Source organism: Taudactylus pleione, unplaced genomic scaffold, assembly GCF_031769625.1.
Source record: "Taudactylus pleione unplaced genomic scaffold, aTauple2 ptg001146l, whole genome shotgun sequence".
In the NCBI taxonomy this organism is placed as follows: domain Eukaryota; kingdom Metazoa; phylum Chordata; class Amphibia; order Anura; family Myobatrachidae; genus Taudactylus; species Taudactylus pleione.
This window is the reverse complement of record NW_028285547.1, coordinates 142,826-163,571: the sequence shown is the minus strand read 5'-3', so window position 1 is coordinate 163,571 and position 20,746 is coordinate 142,826. Positions and strand designations below refer to the sequence as shown.

Here is a 20,746-nt window from a genome sequence, read left to right as displayed (position 1 = left end):
CCTTCTCACAGGTCCCTACGCGCCCAGCAAAACTTAAACACTAAATGGTGATAAATGTCAGATTGCTTCAAATTGGGAGAACCCGGCCCCCTCCTCCTTTTTAGCCACCATTAACGCTATTTGGTGGGCTTACAGCATGGAAGGCACATTACTGCCGCTCAGCACAACACCAGATCTTTCTGTGATAATTTGGTCTCTGTGGACTGAACATCTTGGGGCCGAACCAACTTCACAAACTGCTAAAGAAATGGCCTAAATCTGTAACACCCCCCCCACCCCTCGTATTCTTTCCTTCCATTCCCTTCCCCAACAGGGCACAATCCCGCATGTTATCCTCTCGCTTGTTTTACTTCAGGTATCATGCACTTTTTATTTCTTGGTATGTAATGTTTTCTGACTGTTGTGGGCTTGTGCCAATTGCTTATTTAATTCTGTTGTGAAAGAACAGTTACCGCAGATTCCTTTGTACCCCCTCCCCTTTAAGCAAAAACTGTTAATAAAGATTCTTATAAATAAAAAAAGTATTTGTAGATGTATGAAGGACACAGCGCCACCTAGAGACTGAGATGGAACACTGCACCCGGTGAGAAACCATCACTCACCTACTCATTTCATCAGCCAAAAAGGACCTTTGTCTCATGAAGGTCTCTATATTTCGCTGCTTGTGTTGGATCCACCTATTATAGTTACATCTATTGTTAGGAGGAGGAAGATATTCCAAATTAGACATGTAGGGTCAGAGCAGCCACCCATAGCGGTGCCCATAGAGCTATGATACAGGAAACAGACAGAGCAGCTGGCACTGGGGACGTGATCCCGTCCGACACTTACAGGAAGGCGTATGACACATCACCCCCCCCCTCGTCCCTTACACACAACGCAGACAGCAGGCAGGGTACACAGTTTTATTAGCCTTTCTTTCCATAGGAAACCAGGCTAAAATGAATAGAAATACAACATAAGAGAAAGCATGGCACAGTGGCATGTACCGTTATCGTGGAAAGCTGCAGCTCGTACAGGTCCGGAGACAGGCTCTCCCCGCCTCCTGCGCTTACTTCCAGCTCTCCACCACGGTATCCCCGGCTCCGAACTGGTGGATGGGGTTCTCTTTAACTTGTCTCTGTATTTCTGGCGATTCAATTGTTAAAATACTGAAATGAATCTTTTTTTTTTTTTTTTAATTTATTCTTATACCATGCTTCACAGAGACACCGGTTTGGTGCGTAAAAAGAGCAAATCGGCATCTGTAGTAGTTTGCCAAGGGTCCTACATCGTAGGGCTCCAGCACTTCCACAGAGCTGAGAGCAGAAAGCTAAACCTGTGCGCAGCCTGGAGACGTGTCGTGCCCGAAACATTAGCGGCGTCGCTACCAAGGCTCCAGCACTGGCGAGGGATTGGTCACCCAGCTCTTTATAGCGCCTCTGCTCGTCATCGTCAAACGCACTATATGGAGACATGGGTATTGTGGAGAGAGAGCGGCGTTATGCATTGTACACTTACACTCAATTTATTTTTTTACCTCATTTCAAACCTTTCTATATGAACCAGCGGCCGCTGCAACCTCGGAGAGCCGGAGCTCTCACTTGCCATAAAACGTATCTTTATAGCCTTTTAAATATAAAAGACTGGCTGCAACGCAAGGAAGATTCCACGTTCCGTCTTATAGAGCAAGGCCTGTTTCGCTGAACAGAGCAAACACTGGCTTTCGTAGTCCATGGACAATAAATTATTATTTTCCCAGCTTCTGAAATGTTCTGTGGATTTAAAGGACAAGGTTTTTTTTTTTTTCTGGCTTTTTTTTGCTGTATGTTTTTGTAAAAAAAAAAAAAAAAAAAAAGAAAAACGGGCATTGGGAGGGCATTTAAAAAAAAAAAAAAATATTTACTTCTATAAATAGTTTTGTGGGAATGAACCATCGTTCCCACGAAGCACAGGGGTGACCTCCCCTCATTCTCTCCCGATAAAGCTCCCGTCATTTTCTCCATGATCACCACAAACAATTCAAATTTTTGGACAGGGGAACGGTCGTCATCCAGGTGTGGATTTTTGTTAATTCCCTTCACGTTTGTGTTTATCCACTTTTCTGTACCCTGATTGGCGAAGAGAAAAACGGAAGGAGAAAAAAAAATGCTTATATAAAGTTGCTGAACGTGAACGCCCTCAATGCGTCTTGTCCGTCTCCGCCTCGAGGGTCTCAAGAGTTATTTGATTAAGTTTCTAGTTGTCCTCTGACTCTTCCTCTGCCTCTCGCAGCCATATGAAAAAGGCAGTGACTGATTTTAGTGCTACACCCTTCCCGTTCTGCTCCGACGGGTCCTTGCTGCTCTCCCATTTGTAGAAGGCATCCTCGGAAATCACTTCTTCATCGTAGAGGCAGTCAAAGAACATCCGGAGCAAGTCTGTGGAAAGAAAGATTAAATAATGCTTCAGCTAGGGTCTCTACTCGTTGTGGCTCTACAAAGACGCAGTTATTCGCATAAATATCATATAGCGTACCCACAGTTGCATTGGGGTTCCTGAACATGGAATTTTGGGGGTTTTTTTTCCAGATTTTTTGCTAAATCCCCCATTGGCTGCGTCGGAGTGTAAAGGCCCAGGCAGGAGTTCCAACACTTTAAATTTCTACAATAAGGCTTGAAGGTTCTCTCCCTCTATACCCAAAGCAAAATAAAATAAGTGAAGGGGGGGGGGGTTTCCAGCGCCTTCCCAGAACCATAGCATCAAAATATAAAGAGACCTTTTCATCTAACTGGGAGAACTGGAAATCAGGACGTTACAAAGCTTCCACTAGTGGGGGGTAGCCAAGTAGAACAGGTACAAAGCCCCTTTCCTGCCTCACTAGCAGGCCTGGATGTCAAAACATTAACCTGGAAAACGTATAAAAGGAATGGCAGGAAAACTAGGTGGGACCAGTCAGAGCTCTGTGCCATGTCGCCCAGAAGGCAATCGTCCATCCGGTAGAATGTATCCTTACATTTCTTGGAAATGGTCTGCCGTGTTCCAATGAAAACCTGTCCAATTACCCCTAGTACAGGTCTGTGTGGACGCCGGCAACATCTCTTGTGGTCTTTTGTAAAGGACCTAAATCCTCCGTCCTGCACACATGGGAAGTTCAGATGTCCTCAAGTATCGCTGCCTCCAGAGAGTGGAGAGAGCTCTTCTTCCTGAGACCATCACCTGGTCAAAGGCAAGAATCATGATAGATATAGATGGACCTGACTGGTGAGGAAATATGGTTACATGTTTTCCACCACTGTCACGACAGCTGGAACAGTTTGTACTGCCCATTACCTTGCAGATTTCTGTGGTATGCCCATCACTATGGCAAGAGAAATCCTTGTTGAGGATGTCGAGCCTAAGTCACCAGAGAAGCAAATGATGCATGGCTGGAGACAGTCTGATGAACTAACTGGTCAGATGATAGCGTGACTGGTCCCATTTTGACACAAGTTCAAGCTGTCATGAACAGCCCGCTGCTGTCTAGCGTCGATTAGCCGTACCTGGAAAAACATCCACTGGGAAGATGTTGCATCAGATGTGTTCCAATTGAATCGCCAACCATGACATTCCCAGGTCTGTGCTGTTCTTCACAAGCAAAGAGACAGACCCAGCCCTGATCAGCAGACCGTCCAGGTAAGTAACAATCACTTCTCTGGACCCCAGAACTGTCATGATCTTTGTAAACTCCCTCGGTGCCATGGTCAGGCTGAAAATAATGGGTTCCGAGTGGCAAATCAAAGACGCATCCTCTATGTTCCTGTTCTAGGACAGGACCCAGGGACTGCACATGTTATAACTGTTCACCTGGAAAAAAAAGTATTTAGGGCCTTCAAAGAGGGCCAAGGAAAAAATCTAAACCCCTTTGTCTGGAATCGCCACCACTCAGGTGGCCTGGGAAGGTTGCTGGGGACCAGAATATTTAGATATCGACTGACGGTAGATAGCAGCTTTTCTGACCCTTGATGTATAGTAATTAGGCTGGAAATTAAATTTGGTGCTGTATATACAGTGGTGGCCAAAATTGCGAACACATTTTGAAATTTTAATGTTTTTCAGCTTCGAATGCTTATAAAAACTGTGACACTTCACGCAGTACAAGGATTCATATATCAAATGAAAGGAAATTTAATGCTGAATTCAACACAATAAACAGAGGTCAAATATTTGCATTACAAGGGAAGTTATGCAGTGAAAACACCACTTGGGGTGAAAATCCCTATGTACTTATGATGTTACTGTCCTATCAGTATTTCGTTGGGTATCCTTTATTTTTCAAGACAGCAGCACAGCGACGTGGCACTGAGCCAACCAATGTTTGGAGCTCTTCCTTCTATATTATGTGGTGCCATGAGACAATTATAGCCTCAATTAATTGTCTTTTATTGGATGGACGCCTCAGATGTACCAGTTTTTTCAAACGGAACCACAAATGTTCTATGGGGTTCATGTCTGGGCTGTTCCCTGGCCATCCCAGCACCTGTATGTCATTCTCAGTGAACCACTGTTTGCATATCCGTGCAGTGTGGCAGGGAGCTGAATCCTGATGGGAAAAAAACGGGGCATTATCTGGAACAAGATCCCTGATAGAAGGTAGAAGTTTTGGTTGTAGGATGGTGTTGATGTACTTTCTGCTGGTCAGTGTGCCATTTATGACATAAAGGCGGCCTACAGCATCTGCTGTCATACATGCCCAGATCATAACACTTGTAGGATGGTGTCAGTGTGCCATCTATGATATAAAGGCGGCCTACAGCATCTGCTGTCATACATGCCCAGATCATAACACTTGTAGGATTCTTTGCTGTCGCTTGAATGCAATCAGGATGTACCTCTTCCCCGATGTTTTCTCCCATCACTGTCTAATATGGATATCTTAGTTTCGTCACTCTATATCACTTGTTTCCACTGACCTTCTGTCCAATGTGTTCTTTTGCCCACTGTATTAGTTTCTGCAGATGCTTTTTATTTAGCAATGGCTTTTTTCGAGGAATCCTACCTTTTAGGCCAAGCTCCGTTAGTCTTCTCCGTACCGTTCTTGCACTGACAAAAAAACTAGTTGCACTCAGTTCCCTGCTAATGGCCGCAGATGACATCCATCTGTCCCTGATGCAAATTTGTTTTATTCTCCTATCAACAGCTGTTGTGCACTTTTTCCAGCCTTTTCCTTCTTTGTTTTGTATAGATTGTGTTTCCAGATAGCGTAAACAAAACTTTCGTACTCCTGATGTTGTCACATTCCCACCAATTTCTCTCAATTGCTGCATACGAAAGAGCATTTTCACGTAACACCACAATCCTGGATCACCAGTCACCACTTTGCCTGGACGACACTGTTGTATTTATTTTTTACACCGTCAATAGCACTAAACAATACACACAAACATCCAACAGTAATTGCATTTCAGTAAATTCAGTAACCAACTTTATTCTGCAAAACGAAACAGCCAAACTGACTTTTCCCACCTTTGAACATGACCTTGTACCTGCTCATACACCACAGCTGATTGGTCCTCAGAACGAGGATTCCGATTTGCTGGTAGTAGCTGTTACTACAATCCGCTTCTTGAATCTAATGCATCTGTGCTTCTTTGTCTGACTAAAAGTAGCATAACTTCCCTTGTAATGCAAATATTTCACCTCTGTTTATTGTGTTGAATTCAGCATTAAATTTCCTTTCATTTGATATATGAATCATTGCACTGCGTGAGGTGTAACAGTTTTTATAAGCATTCAAAGTTGAAAAACATTCAAATTTCAAAATGTGTCCACAATTTTGGCTACCAGTGTACATACATGTGAACCAGGATCCCTTTACATGCATGAAGAGAATGTGTTTGCAACGAGACACGTGAGGATGGAATGATCTAATTTGCTGAAACATTCCGGTGATTTGGATTTTAAGGATTGTGTTGGTTAGGTCTGGATAATTGGTCTTTTGTTTGTTTCCACATACTTTATATATGTCCGTATGTTATATATTTTTGAATGTTAGAAAAATTTTCCCAAATGAATTGAGCCAAAACCAATTGTTTTTTTTTTTTTTTAGCGCTTTTTTTTTTTTTTTATGGTTTTGTTGTCACTTGGCAGAACGTTCTGACCATGCAATCAGAGATCCGCTGCGCCTCAGCATTACGTAGATGGCCATTCTGCGCTGCATATTTCCTGGTTACATATATTCTATAACTAGAGCCGGGACGGTCAGTTCATTCCTCTGTGTGGTGCGGTTGTGGTAGGACAAAGACCATCCATGACCAAATTCTGCCAGAGAAACCAGCAAAAATCTACTTTAAATCCAAAAGGAGGCAAAAAGCTTGTGGAATACAGTTGAAGTAATCTCTGGAGTCTGTGTACGTACGAGAGCATCCTCCTTGTAGAAGGGTACGCGAGCAGACCCCTGGTGGGCACGAGAGCAGACCCCTGGTGGGCACGAGGATGGTCCTACAAGAATTTGCAGTGTCTAGCACACTGTCTGGACTGGATCACTCTTCAATACGTTCACACATGGGTGTTTGGGAAGATGAAGGCGCACCAACAGTGGCCATCTTCCACTAGAATATACCACCATGTCCAATAATGATGCCACCTGAATTTTTAACGCTCCCAATTAGCGATGGGAACAAGTATTGCAGCTACAACACCGGGGGACAGAACGGGCCAGGGCCCACAAGTCTGGGAGGATGGCTAAGCACTTTCTCCTGCTCACAGCTACAAAGGAGACCATGGCAATAAGCAGAGGAAGGTGACCCTTCCCTGATGGCAGCACTCCGCCAAAGAAAGGATCTAAACCAGGGGTATTTACCACGTAGCCCTTCAGCTGCTGTCGAACTACACATCACAGCATGTCCTGCTACAGTTTTATCATACCCTAATAGCATAACGGATACAGGGTACGCTGGGATGTGTAGTTCCACGTGTTGAATATTCCTATTCTAAACTGTATATTCTACGCTTTAAACTGAAAAGGTCCTTTCCTCTACTACAAGACACTGCTTCTCGTAGCACACAGCTGCCTGATACAGGACACTGCTTCTCCTAGCGCACAGCTGCCTGATACAGGTCTTGTTACAGGACACTGCTTCTCCTAGCGCACAGCTGCCTGATACAAGGCTTGTTACAGGACACTGCTTCTTCTAGCGCACAGCTGCCTGATACAAGGCTTGTTACAGGACACTGCTTCTCCTAGCGCACAGCTGCCTGATACAAGGCTTGTTACAGGACACTGCTTCTCCTAGCGCACAGCTGCCTGATACAAGGCTTGTTACAGGACACTGCTTCTCCTAGCGCACAGCTGCCTGATACAGGTCTTGTTACAGGACACTGCTTCTCCTAGCACACAGCTGCCTGATACAAGGCTTGTTACAGGACACTGCTTCTCCTAGCGCACAGCTGCCTGATACAAGGCTTGTTACAGGACACTGCTTCTCCTAGCGCACAGCTGCCTGATACAAGGCTTGTTACAGGACACTGCTTCTCCTAGCGCACAGCTGCCTGATACAGGTCTTGTTACAGGACACTGCTTCTCCTAGCGCACAGCTGCCTGATACAGGGCTTGTTACAGGACACTGCCTCTCCTTGCGCACAGCTTCCTGATACAGGTCTTGTTACAGGACACTGCTTCTCCTAGCACACAGCTGCCTGATACAGGTCTTCTTACAGGACACTGCTTCTCCTAGCGCACAGCTGCCTGATACAGGTCTTGTTACAGGACACTGCTTCTCCTAGCGCACAGCTGCCTGATACAAAGCTTGTCACAGGACACTGCTTCTCCTAGCATACAGCTGCCTGATACAGGTCTTGTTACAGGACAGCGCTTCTCCTAGTGCACAGCTGCCTGATACAGGTCTTGTTACAGGACACTGCTTCTCCTAGCGCACAGGTGCCTGCTACAGGTCTTGTTATGGGACGCTGCTTCTCCTAGCGCACAGCTGCCTGATACAGGTCGTGTTACAGGACACTGTTTCTCCTAGCTCACAGTTGACTGATACAGGTCTTGTTACGGGATGCTGCTTCTCCTTGCGCACAGCTGCCTGATACAGGTCTTGTTACAGGACGCTGCTTCTCCTAGCGCACAGCTGCCTGATACAGGGCTTGTTACAGTACACTGCTTCTCCTAGCTCACAGCTGCTTGATACAGGACACTGCTTCTCCTAGCGCACAGCTGCCTAATGCAGGTCTTGTTACGGGACACTGCTTCTCCTAGCTCACAGTTGCCTGATACAGGTCTTGTTACGGGACACTGCTTCTCCTAGCTCACAGTTGCCTGATACAGGTCTTGTTACAGGACGCTGCTTCTCCTAGCGCACAGCTGCCTGATACAGGGCTTGTTACAGGACACTGCTTCTCCTAGCGCACAGCTGCCTCATACAGGGCTTGTTACAGGACACTGCTTCTTCTAGCGCACAGTTGCCTGATACAGGTCTTGTTACGGGACACTGCTTCTCCTAGCTCACAGTTGCCTGATACAGGTCTTGTTACAGGACGCTGCTTCTCCTAGCGCACAGCTGCCTGATACAGGGCTTGTTACAGGACACTGCTTCTCCTAGCTCACAGCTGCCTGATACAGGACACTGCTTCTCCTAGCGCACAGCTGCCTAATGCAGGTCTTGTTACGGGACACTGCTTCTCCTAGCTCACAGTTGCCTGATACAGGTCTTGTTACGGGACACTGCTTCTCCTAGCTCACAGTTGCCTGATACAGGTCTTGTTACAGGACGCTGCTTCTCCTAGCGCACAGCTGCCTGATACAGGGCTTGTTACAGGACACTGCTTCTCCTAGCGCACAGCTGCCTCATACAGGGCTTGTTACAGGACACTGCTTCTTCTAGCGCACAGTTGCCTGATACAGGTCTTGTTACGGGACACTGCTTCTCCTAGCTCACAGTTGCCTGATACAGGTCTTGTTACAGGACGCTGGTTCTCCTAGCGCACAGCTGCCTGATACAGGGCTTGTTACAGGACACTGCTTCTCCTAGCGCACAGCTGCCTCATACAGGGCTTGTTACAGGACACTGCTTCTTCTAGCGCACAGCTGCCTGATACAGGTCTGGTTACAGGACACTGCTTCTCCTAGCACACAGCTGCCTGATACAGGTCTAGTCGAAAATAAAATGTTCACACACTGGACGGATATCTGTGTCACAAAAAACATCATATCCCAGAATTCCCAATAATTACATCTGTTCCCGACGCATAACGGCAGATGTTTCTGAGCCCCTATACTCTGCTCTGCCCTCTGGTGGTGAATACTCAGTAAGGAGAAGGTCACGTTGTCCATACTTACTGGGAGGTTGATCAAGTTTTACTATCAATGCTTGCAGTGCATAAAGTGCTTGCAGTTCCCTCTCTACATTGGAGTCCATGTACTTTACTAAGACTGGAACCTTCTGCTTGAGGAAGGTAGTGTCCACGCGGCAGGAAGAACAGTCCCCTGGGAGAGAGAAGAAGAGGTGTATGACGCCCACTCACTCGGCATCTGGATGAATTGCAACCACATGGGGGTACTCACCTATAATCGCCGCTTTGCACACTGCGGACATTAAAGCTCTAAGGAATGTGGGAGAACTCATCTGGCTTTCATCTAGATTAGCCTGGATAACAAGAGCAGGGGGAGGAGTCAGAATATGGCAACAGAGATAAGCCAATCGCTAATGGAGCAAATATGGTTCACCTGAGGGGGTTGGTTGGTGCAGGGTCTTTGTGGTTCAACTGGGGAAAAAGGGTGGTGGGGCAGGAACTGTGGTTCAAACGGGGTGATTGGGTCTTTAAGGCTCAACTGGGTGAGGGGGTCTCTCTGCTGCCAAGCTAGGTTGCGTGTGGGGTGAGTGGGGCATGAATTTGTGCACTGTGCTGTCTCTAACAGGCTAGTGATAGTTTTATAGAAAGTAATTCAATGCCCATCATAAGAGATAACACATCAGAAGACCTTACGCACCTCAACCCAATCGAATATATGTTCATCAGTGGCGTTCCCCTCAATAATGAGCTGTTCCAGGCGCTTGTTCAGCTCTTCCGCCGTCATCTCTTTCCCGGAGAGGGTCTCCGATGGGCTGGAGCCGTCCGACAGTGTGAAGTCTAAATTCTGCGGCAATGGAGCAATTCACACCACTCATTACAGGGGATGGGGTGGGTGGTTCCATCTCACAAACTCCACAACGAGACCCTCACTCACCTTCTCACTTACAAAACTCTGCACGTCTTCCCCTTCCGGCAATAAATCTTTCCATCTCAGACCAGTATCTCTCCACAAGGCGGCCACTTTCTTATGGCTCTGAAACGGAACACATGGGATTAGCCTGAAGACATGGGACAAAGTTCTCATCTTTCCCCAATGTTTTACTCTTCAAATATCCCCAACAGAATAAAATACTAGGGTTGCCGAAACATCAAACTCCAAGGGAGAGTGTAACCTACCATTTGTTTGCATAGAAGGTGCAATATTTCAGACAGTAACACGCCTCCACGTCCCACAGGGAGCAGAGCTTTGTTGAACTCTCTGCCAAAATAAAAAGCGATTAATGAGCATGTGGTTATTAGCCCATGTACAGCACATGTAACAGTTTCCTAGACACAGATCTATACATGTGGTGTCTGCCTCATCCTGGACCAGATAGCACAGCACTATTTCCTGACCACAGAGGACTCTTACTGCTCCCATGACCCACAAACAGCTCCACGTAAAGATTGAGTCTAAATGTACAGAAAATATTTGTCAGTCACTTCAGGACGACGATCCTCACACACGTCTCCTTCATGACTGTTATCCTCATACGTCTCCTTCATGACTGTTATCCTCACACCCGTCTCCTTCATGACTGTTATCCTCACACCCGTCTCCTTCATGACTGTTATCCTCACACCTGTCTCCTTCATGACTGTTATCCTCACACCCGTCTCCTTCATGACTGTTATCCTCACACCTGTCTCCTTCATGACTGTTATCCTCACACCCGTCTCCTTCATGACTGTTATCCTCACACCCGTCTCCATCATGACTGTTATCCTCACACCCGTCTCCATCATGACTGTTATCCTCACACCCGTCTCTTTCATGACTGTTATCCTCACACCCGTCTCCTTCATGACTGTTACCCTCACACCCGTCTCCGTCATGACTGTTACCCTCACACCCGTCTCCGTCATGACTGTTACCCTCACACCCGTCTCCTTCATGACTGTTACCCTCACACCCGTCTCCTTCATGACTGTTACCCTCACACCCGTCTCCTTCATGACTGTTATCCTCACACCAGTCTCCTTCATGACTGTTACCCTCACACCCGTCTCCTTCATGACTGTTACCCTCACACCCGTCTCCTTCATGACTGTTACCCTCACACACGTCTCCTTCATGACTGCTATCCTCACACACGTCCCCTTCATGACTGTTACCCTCACACACGTCCCCTTCATGACTGTTACCCTCACACCCGTCTCCTTCATGACTGTTATCCTCACACCCGTCTCCTTCATGACTGTTATCCTCACACCCGTCTCCTTCATGACTGTTACCCTCACACCCGTCTCCTTCATGACTGTTATCCTCACACCCGTCTCCTTCATGACTGTTATCCTCACACCCGTCTCCTTCATGACTGTTACCCTCACAACCGTCTCCTTCATGACTGTTATCCTCACACCCGTCTCCTTCATGACTGTTACCCTCACAACCGTCTCCTTCATGACTGTTATCCTCACACCCGTCTCCTTCATGACTTGAGAGGGCAAATAATGATGCTCAAGCCGTTCTCCGCATTATTGCTAATTCTTCCTATCCCTTCCTCCATTGCCGAACTGTGTGTTATACTATGTCACTAATCACAATTTTCTTATTACTACCATTTAGCATCGGCCAGTCGCATCCTTCTTCCGCCAGTAACTGTTTATACTTACCGCATACAGCACGTCCAATGGGACATCTACAGTGTATTATACTATTATATGCCGGCACCTAAGCACCTGCTCTAAAGCTCACAGCAAGGACCTGCAGTTTGGTCCGTGCTGGTTATAAGGATTCCATTACAATGTGTACATCAGGCAGTTCAAGGGACACAGTCACTATAATACGCATATTATAATGTATATACACACGGATGAACTACATTGCATGATGCTATATTTAAATATCTACAAGAAGCCCTTTCACACTCACGTGATTAACTCGTTCAGAGAGATACCACCCTCCTTTAACATGGGGGTCACTATCTCCGCCAGATAGAGCCAAATGTGCGGGATGTCTATCGCCATATCGTCAGCCAGCTCCAGGGTCTCGGAGATTCTATCCAAAGAGGAGGCCGGTATCAGAACAACGCTACACACACCTCATCCCACCACAAAGGCAGAACAAGGTCACGTACACATAACACAGATGCTGCGAGAACTCTAGAACCCTGAAATGTTCACTATCCGGAAATCAAATATTATGGGGAAGCTACAGAGTTTATTCCCTTATAAATGTTACGGCATAAACTGCGCTGCAAAGGAGGCGTTCATCTCCAAACACCGGCATTTATTACAGTGATTGCAGACATAAATCCAAATGACATGACAGCCATAGACGCTGATAGAACATAGCTGTCAATGTATCGGAAAAATTAATAGGAGTCACAACTTTACCAAGCAATGGCTGGGGGGGGGGGGTAAAGCTGGGTACACACACTAGATGATTTCTCGGACAATATGGCGAATTGGATTGACATATCGTCTGGATCGTCTAGTGTGTATGCACTAAGTGCACTCCTGCGCAGTTACATCGAGGCCGTTCCATCAGCATTGGAGCGACCCAGCTGCCAACGCCAGGAAGGTGAATGGTGCAGGCGAACTATGTATCGAGCGGTCGAAGTCGGATTGTGCGGTGTGTACCGCCCGCCCGATGAATCAAACGTGACCTTTCTTAAATCTCCAGTAAAGGGTTTCAAAACACATTTAGGGGTCAATTCAATTAGACGCGGCTAAGTGTGGCAATATACTTATGGGACTGCGTACAAATATCCACGAGTTTGAGGCAAGATCGGGTCAAGATGGTATGAGTTGAAGGGCCGCTGGCAACTTACCGCCATTACAAGGGCAACTTGCATCTCATTGAATAGATCCCTTAATGTTTCTAGAGTAGGAATTAGGAGGCACAGATGTGCGCATACATCAACAATGTCATACTAATTCTACAACATAAACATTATTATAGCTGTGCCCAGTGAAAAGGATCGGTACCCTCCTGCTCGCTCACCCCGAGAAGAAGTCCTGCTTTCGGAGTTTGCCAGTCTGCACCAGCAGGAACAGCAGCTGTCCCATGTGATCCCGGGTGATCTGACTCCTCTCCAGCGTGGATTCCACACCCACCCGGACGAAGACAGACAGCGTGCCCTGTACACCCAGCTCCTCCACGCACTGCATGGCCTCCTGGAAAGGTGGGAGAGGCAGGGGTGGGTTATTAGGCCAAATCAGACAGTTATGCGGAATGGCAGCAGGAATCTCCCTGACCTTATAGTCGTTAATGTGCAGGAACTCATCTATAATGGCCTTAGACTTCCGTTCCATCTCTTCCTCGGACACAGGGGACTTGTCGGGTTCTGGGGTCTCACACTTGGCTAAAGACAAGGAAAGATCAGCTCAGAGAAGTACAGTACCACTGACCAAATACATGGTAACAGTCATTAGGAAGCAGCAGCCGTGGCAACATATTATCAGATACAATATAAGGTCTGACAGGCACAACTCCCGCGCCGGTGAGAATAACCTCACCGGGTTCTCTGACCGTTCCCTCTAAGCTCGTGGCCTTTTCCTGCTCTGTGGTCACTGTCGGCTGTTTCACGGTGTGGAGCGCTTCGCGCCGATGTTCTTCCTGATTGTCTATTAGGTCCTTCGTACTGCTGCCGCGGAGGAAGCCACCGGGACGAGCAGCCAGAGCAGGGGGTGGAACAGGCTTATCGTTCTTCTCCCGCCCCGTGTTTCCGTGGCTAGGGGATCACCACAGACACAGGTTACAGGAGAGTCACCCAATACCAGGCACAACGGGGCACCGCCATAGCGCAGGCTGTTACCTTGCTAATATCCTACGGCTGTCCAGGTCCGAAGGTGAGGAGGACGTTGCTGAAACGACAGCGGGCTGCAGGGGTGAGAACCGGTTTAGCCCGGGGGCCCCAGGCCGCAGAGACTCTGTCACAGAATGAGAAGACAAGGAGACAAAGTTTTTATGGAACAATGTGACATTGTCATTTTGTGACCCTCCCCCGAGAAATCATGAGCAGCCACCCTCACCTGTCTCACTGGTCTTCGCACCTCCGCTGCTTCCCTTGCCCCAGCTGCCAGGCTGAGCCTTGGGCACCAGCTGAATCTTATCGTCAATGGTGGGCTATGTAATGGAAGAGCATGGTAATGACAGACACACGTATCACCACAACCTCATAATCACCTTCATAATATACCGTCCTCTCTCGCTAGGACCAGGACAAAGACCAATACAAAATGTACGGCCATTCAATGACGCATCAACAACCCATCCAGCTTCCTCTGTCCCCTATTATAGCCCAGCACGGAATGAGGAGCATTATAACTCTCCTATACCCCTGTGTGCTCTCAGCAGCCATCCCGCTTCCTCTGTCCCCTATTATAGCACAGCACGGAATGAGGAGCATTATAACTCTCCTATACCCCTGTGTGTGCTCTCAGCAGCCATCCCGCTTCCTCTGTCCCCTATTACAGCACAGAATGAGGAGCATTATAACTCTCCTATACCTCTGTGTGCTCTCTCAGCAGCCATCCCGCTTCCTCTGTCCCCTATTACAGCACAGAATGAGGAGCATTATAACTCTCCTATACCCCTGTGTGTGCTCTCAGCAGCCATCCCGCTTCCTCTGTCCCCTATTACAGCACGGAATGAGGAGCATTATAACTCTCCTATACCCCTGTGTGCTCTCAGCAGCCATCCCGCTTCCTCTGTCCCCTATTACAGCACGGAATGAGGAGCATTATAACTCTCCTATACCCCTGTGTGTGCTCTCAGCAGCCATCCCACTTCCTCTGTCCCCTATTACAGCACAGAATGAGGAGCATTATAACTCTCCTATACCCCTGTGTGTGCTCTCAGCAGCCATCCCGCTTCCTCTGTCCCCTATTACAGCCCAGCACAGAATGAGGAGCATTATAACTCTCCTATACCCCTGTGTGCTCTCAGCAGCCATCCCGCTTCCTCTGTCCCCTATTACAGCCCAGCACGGAATGAGGAGCATTATAACTCTCCTATACCCCTGTGTGTGCTCTCAGCAGCCATCCCGCTTCCTCTGTCCCCTATTACAGCACGGAATGAGGAGCATTATAACTCTCCTATACCCCTGTGTGCTCTCAGCAGCCATCCCGCTTCCTCTGTCCCCTATTATAGCCCAGCACAGAATGTGGAGCATTATAACTCTCCTATACCCCTGTGTCCTCTCAGCAGCCATCCCGCTTCCTCTGTCCCCTATTACAGCACAGAATGAGGAGCATTATAACTCTCCTATACCCCTGTGTGTGCTCTCAGCAGCCATCCCGCTTCCTCTGTCCCCTATTACAGCACAGCACAGAATGAGGAGCATTATAACTCTCCTATACCCCTGTGTGCTCTCAGCAGCCATCCCGCTTCCTCTGTCCCCTATTATAGCCCAGCACAGAATGAGGAGCATTATAACTCTCCTATACCCCTGTGTGTGCTCTCAGCAGCCATCCCGCTTCCTCTGTCCCCTATTACAGCACAGCACAGAATGAGGAGCATTATAACTCTCCTATACCCCTGTGTGCTCTCAGCAGCCATCCCGCTTCCTCTGTCCCCTATTATAGCCCAGCACAGAATGAGGAGCATTATAACTCTCCTATACCCCTGTGTGTGCTCTCAGCAGCCATCCCGCTTCCTCTGTCCCCTATTACAGCCCAGCACAGAATGAGGAGCATTATAACTCTCCTATACCCCTGTGTGCTCTCAGCAGTCATCCCGCTTCCTCTGTCCCCTATTACAGCACAGAATGAGGAGCATTATAACTCTCCTATACCCCTGTGTGTGCTCTCAGCAGCCATCCCACTTCCTGTGTCCCCTATTACAGCACAGAATGAGGAGCATTATAACTCCCCTATACCCCTGTGTGTGCTCTCAGCAGCCATCCCGCTTCCTCTGTCCCCTATTACAGCACAGAATGAGGAGCATTATAACTCTCCTATACCCCTGTGTGCTCTCAGCAGTCATCCCGCTTCCTCTGTCCCCTATAACAGCACAGAATGAGGAGCATTATAACAGGAGATATGGTAAGAACTTACCTTTGTTATCTCTGTTTCTACAAAGTCCATAGGGTCCACAGGGTTGACCTTGGGGTATAGCTGGATCTGGATCCATGGGCACCACGCAGTTAAAGCTTTAGCTGCTCCCAGGATGCACTTGGGTCCGTCCTCCTCTATACCCCGCCCCCGGCCACAGCACCTCAGTTGGTAAGCAGCCAAGGCCGGAGGAGGAGACTAAACAGAGAGAAGGAAGACTGGAACACACAAGAAACCATACTCACAGAAATGGGAGACGGAAAACCGGTGACCAGCCACACAGCCCATTTGAAGCCAGGTGCGTCAGGGCGGGCGCCCTGTGGACCCTATGGACTTCGTAGAAACAGAGATAACAAAGGTAAGTTCTTACCATATCTCCTGTTTTCTACTTCAGGGTCCATAGGGGGTCCACAGGGTTGACCTTGGGGATGTCCCAAAGCAGTACAACTAAGGGCGGGGACGCTCCTGTGCTGAAAGGAGTACCCGGCGCCCAAAGGATGCATCCTGAGAGGCAAAGGTGTCAAACGCATAGAACCTCAAAAACGTTTGAATTGAAGACCAAGTGGCCGCCTTACACAGCTGAACAGCAGAAGCGCCACGTCTAGCAGCCCAAGAGGGACCCACAGAACGAGTGGAATGAGCCTTAACAGAGGCTGGCACAGGTAAGCCCTCCTGTGCATAAGCCTCACAAATAACGGAACGAAGCCAACGGGCTAACGTTTGTTTGTTGGCAGGCCAACCCCTCTTGTGAAAAGCAAAGAGGATAAACAAGGAATCAGACTTCCTAACCGAAGCCGTCCGGTCTACATAAATTCTAAGCGCCCGGACCACATCTAAGGAAGTCTCACCAGCTGAAAGATCAGGGGACTGAAAAGCTGGCACAACAAGTTCCTGATTAATATGGAACTTCGAGACCACTTTGGGCAAAAACTCAGGACGAGTGCGGAGCACCGCTCTGTCCTGGTGAAAAATCAGGAAAGGAGGGCGACAGGAAAGCGCCCCCAATTCAGACACCCTCCTGGCCGAAGCAATTGCCAGGAGAAAAACCATCTTAAATGTCAGCCACTTGAGCTCCACCGCCTCAAGAGGCTCAAACGGAGGACCCTGCAGGACCCGTAGCACCACCGCCAAGTCCCAAGGAGCCACAGGAGGCACAAAGGGAGGCTGGATCCTGAGAACACCTTGGAAAAAGGTGTGAACGTCTGGTAGTATTGCAATCCGCCGTTGAAACCACACGGACAAGGCGGACACATGAACCTTCAGAGATGCAAGGCGTAAGCCGAGATCCAATCCTGACTGAAGAAATTCCAAGATCCTAGAAACTCGGAACACCTGAGGATCATAATGTCTGGACTCACACCACTGAAAGTAAGTGTGCCACACTCTGTGATAAATCCGTGCTGAAGCAGGCTTGCGTGCCCTGAGCATGGTACCAATAACCGAACTGGAGAAGCCCCGAGACCTCAAGACGGCTGTCTCAAGAGCCACGCCGTCAAAGACAGCCGACCCAGATCCGGGTAAAGGCAGGGCCCCTGAGACAACAGGTCCCGACGCTGAGGAAGAAGGTACGGAGCGTCGATGGAGAGGCTCCTGAGATCGGAGTACCAAGGATGTCTGGGCCACGCCGGAGCTACCAGCACGAGCATGCCGCCGTCCTGCTTGAATTTCCGCAGAACCCGAGGAAGCAGGGATATCGGAGGAAACAGATACGCCAGGTGAAACGTCCATTTCACCGACAGCGCGTCCACCAGACTTGCGCCTGCGTCTCTTGTCCTTGACCCGTAAACGGGCAACTTGTGATTGTGACGGGAGGCCATCAAGTCCAGCTCCGGCAGTCCCCACCTGTCCACGAGTAGCTGAAACACCTCTGGGTGAAGCGACCATTCCCCGGGATGCACGTCGTGATGGCTGAGGAAGTCCGCCTCCCAATTGAGGACTCCGGGGATGAAGACCGCCGAGATCGCTGGAATGTGACCCTCCGCCCAAGTCAGGATACGAGACACCTCCGACATCGCTGCCTGACTGCGAGTTCCGCCTTGGTGATTGATATACGCCACCGTGGTGGCGTTGTCGGACTGCACCTGTACCGCCCTTCCGTGAAGAGCGGGGCCGGACGACTGCAAGGCCCTGTATACTGCCCGCAGTTCCAGGATGTTGATGGGGAGAAGTGCTTCTTCCGCTGACCAACGACCCTGAAGCGACAAAGAGCCAGTCACTGCCCCCCAACCCCGGAGACTGGCATCCGTCGTGAGCAGGACCCAGTCCGGGATCCAAAATGGGCGCCCCTCGACCAGATGAGCTGTCTGAAGCCACCAAGCCAAAGATGGCCGAACGTCCGGAGACAACACCAGCACCTGAGAGCGGATCCGGTGAGGTAACCCATTCCATTCTGATAGAATCAGCCCCTGCAGGGGCCGGGAATGGAACTGGGCAATTTCCACCATGTCGAATGTCGACACCATGGACCCCAGAACTCTCATAGCCGAATGGACCGACAGGCGGCAACGGCTCAGGCAACTGCGTATCCGCAGCTGTAGGGAGGCGACCTTCTCCGGAGTCAGGAAGATCCTTTGCTGACGCGAATCCAGCAGGGCTCCCAAATGAACCATCCGCTGTGATGGAATCAGGGAGGACTTTTTCCAATTTATCAACCACCCGTGTGCTTGCAGGCAAGCGATCGTCAGGTGGAGATGTTGAAGCAGTACCTCCGGGGAGCTCGCCAGCAACAGGAGGTCGTCCAGGTACGGCAGCAGCCGTACATTCTGGTTCCGAAGATGTGCGGCCATGACCGCCATAATCTTCGTGAACACCCTCGGTGCCGTGGAGAGACCAAAGGGTAGCGCCCGGAACTGATAGTGGTGTTGAAGGATAGCGAACCTCAGATACCGCTGGTGTGAAGATGCTATCGGAACATGGAGGTAGGCGTCCTGGATGTCCAGGGACACCATGTAATCCCCCAGTTCCATCGCCAGAATGATGGAACGTAACGTTTCCATCCTGAACTTGGGAACTCTGAGGAATTTGTTCAGAGACTTCAAGTTGAGGATAGGGCGATGAGAACCATTGGGTTTCTGCACCAGAAACAGAGACGAATAATACCCCGTCCCTCGTTGTGATAGAGGAACGGGAACAATGACCCCTGCTTTCAGCAAGGACTCTATAGCCTCCTGAACCTGTAACGCCTTGGTCTTGTCCTGAGAAGGACTTGTGCAGAAAAACTGGTGGGGTGGTCTGTGCCGAAAAGACAGGGCGTACCCCTGGGAGACCACTTCTCGAACCCAGGCATCCGTGGTGGTATTGTGCCAGCACTGGGCAAATAGAAGAAGTCGGCCTCCCACTCTGAGGTCCCCCAGAGGGAGGCCCGTCCCATCAGGCCGCAGGTTTATCTTCCTGCTTGGAAGAAGGGCGCCGAGCACTCCAGGCTTGCTTCTTGGGTTTAGAGGCCGTCTTACTCGCAGACTGTCTCGGGAAGGACTGACCTTTCGCCTTACCCTGAACCCGAAAGGAACGAAAAGCCGAACTCCGAACCTTAGCAGGCAGTGCCGCTGAAGGGAGGAAGGCCGACTTGGATTTAGCCAGGGTGTCCACTATTTTGTCCAAGTCCGGACCAAATAGTAATTCCCCATTGAAAGGTAAGGCCTCCAGACCTTTCTTTGAGTCAGAGTCCGCTCTCCAGGACCGCAACCATAAGGATCGGCGGGCAGACACCACTGCAGCCGATACCCGCGAGGTCAGCAGACTAGCATCTAAAGAAGCTTCTCCAATGTAAGAAGCAGCGTCCCTCATTTGTCCCAACAACGCCCGGTGGACATCTGGAGCGTCGTCCGGGAAGGTATCTTCCAATGCATTGGCCCACCCCTCAATGGCCTTGGCCACCCAGGAGATGGCCATGGACGGTCGGGCCACCGCCCCGGAGAGGGAGTAAATAGACTTTAAGCAAGTCTCAACTTTCCTGTCCGTGGGATCCTTCAGCGAGGATATCGACGGTAATGGTAAGGTGGCGCCCCGAGTTAAACGGGTGACATGGGAATCCACCGCCGGTGGAGTTTCCCATTTTTTACAATGTGCCTCAGGGAAGGGGTAATTAGAAGCCAACCGCTTCTGAGGAAGGAATCTCTTACTGGGCGCCTGCCAAGCTACCGCCATATGATCCGTCAACTGATCCGACAGGGGAAACACCGCAGAAGCCACCTTAGTTTTTTTGAAACTAGGAAACTTCGACTTAGGAACCGGTGCCTCATCCTCTATAAGAAGAATAGCTCGCACCGCCCTAACTAGTGCTCGCACATTAATGGACGACTTGGTATCCATTTCCTGGACCGAGGCGTCCGAGTCAGTGTCATCAGGGACCTCCCCATCATCTGAGGAACCCTCTGAGTCCGATACCTGAGCAGCCCGTGTCATGAGTGGGCGTTTTGAAATCCTAGAAGGCATGTCAGTCTGCAACATTGACTGAAAAGCCGAGGAAGCG

At 49.2% G+C, this 20,746-nt stretch overlaps 1 protein-coding gene across 5 annotated transcripts in view; it reads right to left on the bottom strand.

The window, feature by feature from the left end:
- Positions 1 to 891: 891 nt before the first annotated feature.
- Positions 892 to 20,746, bottom strand: part of EIF4G3 (eukaryotic translation initiation factor 4 gamma 3) — a 127,392-nt gene continuing 107,537 nt past the window's right edge. For all 5 annotated transcript variants that reach the window (XM_088462079.1, XM_088462080.1, XM_088462081.1 and 2 more), the window contains 12 exons: positions 14,254 to 14,347; positions 14,037 to 14,151; positions 13,738 to 13,952; positions 13,477 to 13,583; positions 13,223 to 13,395; positions 12,149 to 12,274; positions 10,411 to 10,492; positions 10,169 to 10,267; positions 9,932 to 10,078; positions 9,506 to 9,587; positions 9,281 to 9,427; positions 892 to 2,399 (listed from right to left, as the gene is read on the bottom strand). In XM_088462079.1, the coding sequence (XP_088318205.1) occupies positions 2,218 to 2,399; positions 9,281 to 9,427; positions 9,506 to 9,587; positions 9,932 to 10,078; positions 10,169 to 10,267; positions 10,411 to 10,492; positions 12,149 to 12,274; positions 13,223 to 13,395; positions 13,477 to 13,583; positions 13,738 to 13,952; positions 14,037 to 14,151; positions 14,254 to 14,347 (1,569 nt within the window). In that variant the 3' untranslated portion in view covers positions 892 to 2,217. The remainder of the gene's footprint in view (positions 2,400 to 9,280; positions 9,428 to 9,505; positions 9,588 to 9,931; positions 10,079 to 10,168; positions 10,268 to 10,410; positions 10,493 to 12,148; positions 12,275 to 13,222; positions 13,396 to 13,476; positions 13,584 to 13,737; positions 13,953 to 14,036; positions 14,152 to 14,253; positions 14,348 to 20,746) is intronic.